The 5,148-nt window shown below is 36.8% G+C and overlaps 1 protein-coding gene across 1 annotated transcript; it reads right to left on the reverse strand.

Moving 5' to 3' along the window:
- Window positions 1–760: 760 nt before the first annotated feature.
- Window positions 761–4,603, reverse strand: LOC127261395 (uncharacterized). The gene is made up of 7 exons (XM_051289737.1): window positions 3,940–4,603; window positions 3,384–3,595; window positions 2,304–2,592; window positions 2,100–2,185; window positions 1,916–2,007; window positions 1,567–1,792; window positions 761–1,013 (listed from the first exon to the last, which is right to left on the reverse strand). The coding sequence occupies exons 1-7, from the start codon at window positions 4,213–4,215 to the stop codon at window positions 1,010–1,012; spliced, it is 1,185 nt and encodes a 394-aa protein (XP_051145694.1). The 5' UTR covers window positions 4,216–4,603; the 3' UTR covers window positions 761–1,009.
- Between the last annotated feature and the right edge of the window lie 545 nt (window positions 4,604–5,148).

The raw sequence follows: 5,148 nt of genomic DNA on the forward strand, positions 1-5,148 counted from the left end.
AATATTATTAATATTATTAACTGTGGAGTGAATGACTACATCTTTTGTAGTTCTACATGCCAAATCAGTTTCTCCATCAAAAACTCCAACTCTTTCTAAGATTTTGTTTACAAGAGAATTCAACTTATAGAGATAGTAGTGATCAATTATCTCTCTGCTGACCTACTATAACTCAGAGAACAAAAATCCATGGCATGTAGATGTAGATGTAGATGTAGATGTAGATGTAGATGTAATTAGGGCATTGAATAAGTAGATACTATCGCCACCAAATCGTGCCAAGCACACAATATGTGTAGATCTATCTAACCCTAACACAGAAAAAAACCCTAAGTCGACATCACAGGTGAAAATGGAGTAATTAGCCGAGATTAAACTAGCGTGGCAATGTTTACCAGGAAAACACGAAGAAAAACAGCACAGATAGTAGAGCTGCCGCCATCATCCCCCTCCCGAAACACAAGCACCTGGTAACGCTGTGAAATTGGGTTTGGCTAATTTACAGCAGCTCAAACGCCGACAGTCCGTACACCGTCGACGCATTGGAGCCGTACGCGCAGTACGTATTCCCCTCGTACTCATTCGGCAACACTTTCGCCTTCGCAAACGGATTAACAAAAAGGTTAAGGTTAATTACACACACAAAAGAAAAAACAAAACAAAAACATCAGGGAGAAATTAACGCGAACCTCGCTGCCGCGGCGTTCGGCTCCGACGGCGAGCACGAGGTGAGGTGAGACGACGGCGACGAGGAGGAGAATGGGAATCGAAACTCCCATGGCCATGGCCATGGCCTCCCTTCGCCCGGTGTGTGGTATACAAGATCAAATGAGATTGAAGGATTTTAAAAGTGATTGAATGGAAAAAGGATCTCTCTGTTGTTTTGAGGTGTTTTTTCTTTTGAATTTAAAAATTGAGTCCATGAATTGACTTCAATCCTTTCCCACACGATCAAGTCCAAGTCCATTCCCATCCACGTCATCAAACCCCCGTCCCCAGACAATTGGTTTTATCTGTATGTTTATAATTATCAGATATTTTGTGTTTACTTTCGATTTGTCATACTTTTTACAACAACGAATTTTGTGACCAAATGCAGAAAATAAAAACAGAAATAAACGGCAAACATACGCACACATACATGATATGTTATCATATACTTACTATGTTGTCCATCAAAGTCTCTTATACTTAAATATATAAATACAACTCCAATGGGATAGTCAGGGCACAAAAACCACCCTGTTCTATATAAACATTAAAAAAAAAAAGTCAAAAAGTTCTCCATTACAACAGATAGAACTACTATATAAATAAAGCATCTGCTGCTATGCTGATTAACACCAAGCCATTCTGCATCTTCAATCTAAGCTTTTTTTTGGGATTTCTTTTTCTGATTTTTTTTTTTTTTTTTTTTTTTTTTGGTTTGAACTTTTTAAATCATGTTAACAACTTTTGGGTGCAGTGCAGCAGCAGCTCCAATCATATGCCCAACACACACTCTGGCATAGCACAAATAAAACCAGCAATGAAAGTGTTCTACCCGATCGATTAATCAAGAATTACCTCCGGCAGAAGAAGGAAAAATCGGGATGATGGACCTGGAGCATATTTAGCCAACTATCTGCAGCTTGAAAGAGGGAGCTTGCCAGTTGGCGCAGACGATCAGTGTTTGGAGTCCACAGTTGAGCCCTGTATTTATAGGAAGCCAGCCCAAATGCCGGGAGCCAAAGCTGTGGGACACCATCTGTCTCAATCGGGTATGGCACGGCTGGAGAATGTTTTTCATTTTCTGGAGAGTTCATCAAAGCAACAAGTGTATGTTAAGATGATTACTACTAACAATGGTTTTCAAGATGCACAATTATAAGTCGTCTGTGTGTGTTAACAGGAACTGAGAACCTCTTTATCTTACCAGTCAATGGTGTATGTAGCGAATGGTAGGTTAAAAAGCAAGCATCGAGATCTTTGAGGGTTGGACCTGTTGGAATTCTGTAAATTGGGTACCTGCACGATGATTATCTCCCGGTAAGTAAGCAATTCGAAATTTCTATCATGCAAGAAATGTATGAACTCTTAAGGAATGATGATGATGATACCAGGCAACAGAAATCCAACTGGATGGAAGTAGATCACAGCTCCGAAGCCTCGTTAGTTCGGGGAAGAGAACAGCAAGATCAGAAATCTGAGAAGTTTCCAAGAATGCAGAAAGTAGTTTTTTTAATAAATTATATTGTATCAAAAGAAAATGTTAAAGGAAATATATGACTGAGCATGGACTGAAGATAAATGAGAATACAGACCTTGTTTGCTAGAGGTTCCCTGCAAAATGGTGGGTCTCGTTCGACATATTCAAACAATAAGCAACTTCGGGAATTTCCAGATTCACCTTCGTCACTTGAAAACCCTTCTTGATAAGCAATATGCTGTTGTCTCGACAATTGATCTACTCTAAGAGTAGGGTTGCTTGTTTTGATATAACCTAGTTGCCCCCGAGAATTATTCAAGCTGCCTCTCTCGTGGTCGCTATCACTACTTCCATCACTACAAGAATCCATAAAATATTCAACATCGCTTTCTTCACCAGGTCGCCTACCAAAAGGACAAAAATAAAACATTCAGTTAGGAGGATTATGTAGCAAATAGGCCAGAGTTAGTTAAAGTAGGAAAATCTTGAAAACGGGAAAGCTCATATTGACAGACATTAAATTTTATTTAAAATAGACATATTATCAAAAAGTCAATTCATAATAACTACGATCACACCAGTTGTATTCCCAGCTCTCCGGGATATTAATGTTTTGTGATCTAGAATAAAAGTTAATCTCCATAGGCCATCATGTTTCCAAGTTCATATATTGTGTTGTTAAGCCAGTGTGGGCAAAAAGTCATTTTTAAACTCCGTAATGCTGGCAAAAGAGGATGTTGTTAAAGAGGAGTTCCGATAAAGATGTACCAAAAACCAATAACCTCAAAGGAAAAGTTTAAAACAAGAACATGAAATTAGATGAGAGTATCAACCTGAAAGCAAAATAGTTGAAATGGCACATAAGTAAACTTGTAGTCTTGAAAAGTATAATAACTTTGACGTGAAAATACTTCGTAATAAAGATTAGCTTCAAATCAAATGAGCCACAACAGTGCAAATAGTGTATGAAATACCAACAAATAAGGGCCAAAACGATGTTATAAAAAAATTATTCAATATTTCAATCCAGGTGGTATAAAGTATAAACGAGACATGACTCACTTTGCTTGAAATGAAATATGAAAATCTATCATTTTTTACTCCAAATCCTTCACAAGCAAAGATTGATTAGCCATTGTTTAACTATGCATCACAAAATGAACCAAATTCTCAATAATGCACAATAGTAATATACCTTAACCTCTCCGTACTCTTCGATGGATCTACATATAACTGAATGCCGGATAAATACGGAACATAATATTGAATGACGCCATCACGATCATTCAATATCAAGGGAACTCCAACACCATAGGCACTCCATTCCTTGAAGGATTCCCACAAGTCTCCTAGCACAAAAAAGGGTTGGGTATCCACATTGCTCGTTCTCCAAGCTCTCAAGTTTGTCTGTAACATTTCAAAACATGTTTATTCAAACAAGAAATTTTGCTCTATACATAAACTCTATCATTTCAGCAGTGTTACAAAATCTAATCAAAGTAAGCAAACATAAAACAAAAAAGTGAAAACATTCACAATGTTCATATGATCTGACAATGAAAATGTAGATTGATAATGAAGAACAGAGAATTATTTAACAAACCAAAGTACTTAAATCAACGAGACTTGCAAAATTGTTTCCAGTACTGAGATCCACAAATTAGGATTTTTCACCGCAATTATCTTTGGTTGTGAACAAATACCAATCAATTGACAATCAAATTGTTCCGGAAAAAGCAAAACAAAGTTACCTTAGATAAGTACTGCGCCGGTACCGAAGGCGTGACTGATTCCAGGAACCTCTCCAAATTACACAACGGCGAGGGTTCCGGAAACGGCGGTGAAGTCGTAACTTCCTGCTTCAAAATTTCTGCCGGCGACTCCTCCAGTCGGCTCCGAGAACGCGTCGACGTGACATCACTCTGAGCTCTCCGCAAACATTCCTGACTCAATCGAGCCCTAGCCGCGCTATAGAACCAATCTTCACCGCATCTACTCCGATTGAACTGCAATCCCGCCCCAGCCATATTGCCAAACCAAACCCAACGCGCCAAAAACCCTCCCTAATCTAGAAATACAATTACCTATTGATATACCAACAAAACCCCAAAACTTGTGCGAATAACCCCTTATTCCCGTAATACCAGCCCCCTCCCAATAATCTGAAAATTATGGAGTCAATCTTAATCCCGCGTACCCGTAAACGCAGCCGCCTGAAACCGAGATCAATTCCTCACGCCGTTGCCGACGAATTGTGATTTAGAATTATCAGATGGAATCAAAATTGTTCCGCAATCGGAGAACGTTGATATGAATTAAGGCTGTGCACCGAGAAAGAGGGGAAACGACAATTCGATGGGTATAAGAAAGAAGAAATGGAAGAACGACGAAACGAGACAAAATTAAATATTTTTAAAAAGCACGCAAAAGAGACAGAGGCAATCGATAATAAAAGAAAATATATTTTATTATTAATAATAATTATTATATGTGGAGATAAAAAAAAATAGACAAATATATCGCTGGGAAAGAAAAGTGATGGGAGAATTTTTTCAAAATAAAAAATAAAAGTGAGTGGCTATTACCTATACATCCCAAATTTTCCAATAATAAAAATAAAGATTATAGTGTTACTTTATTTTATTTAATTTTTTATTTTTATTGACGTGTTATTTTATTATGTTCAAAATACACCCCTCTTCCGAAGAGAGGCCTTGCTCATGGCAATGCTTGATCAAAATTTGTAAAAAATAATGATAATAATATAAAAAACATGTGCTCCTTAGGTGTGTTTACCGTGGATTTTAGTTTTTGAATTTGAAATTTTAAATAGTAAAAAATTAAATTTGAATAATTATTTGATATGATATTTTTAGAGAAAAAAAAATCTATTATAATTTTTAAATTTATTTTATTATTAATTTAAATAAAATCAATACATTAATATTTAATTATTACTT

The sequence above is a fragment of the Andrographis paniculata genome, unplaced genomic scaffold (genome assembly GCF_009805555.1).
Source record: "Andrographis paniculata isolate CXL003 unplaced genomic scaffold, ASM980555v1 Contig62END, whole genome shotgun sequence".
Lineage (NCBI taxonomy): Eukaryota > Viridiplantae > Streptophyta > Magnoliopsida > Lamiales > Acanthaceae > Andrographis > Andrographis paniculata.

What these genes read in the sequence shown, in the direction of transcription:
- LOC127261395 (XM_051289737.1), bottom strand. Translation starts at nt 4,215, where the DNA reads ATGGCTGGGGCGGGATTGCAGTTCAATCGGAGTAGATGCGGTGAAGAT. An exon ending in AAGAGTACGGAGAGGTTAAG is followed by an intron (nt 2,593 to 3,383) that starts GTATATTACTAT and finishes TCCTTTTGGTAG; the next exon opens with GCGACCTGGTGAAGAAAGCG. An exon ending in AGTTGGATTTCTGTTGCCTG is followed by an intron (nt 2,008 to 2,099) that starts GTATCATCATCA and finishes ATCATCGTGCAG; the next exon opens with GTACCCAATTTACAGAATTC.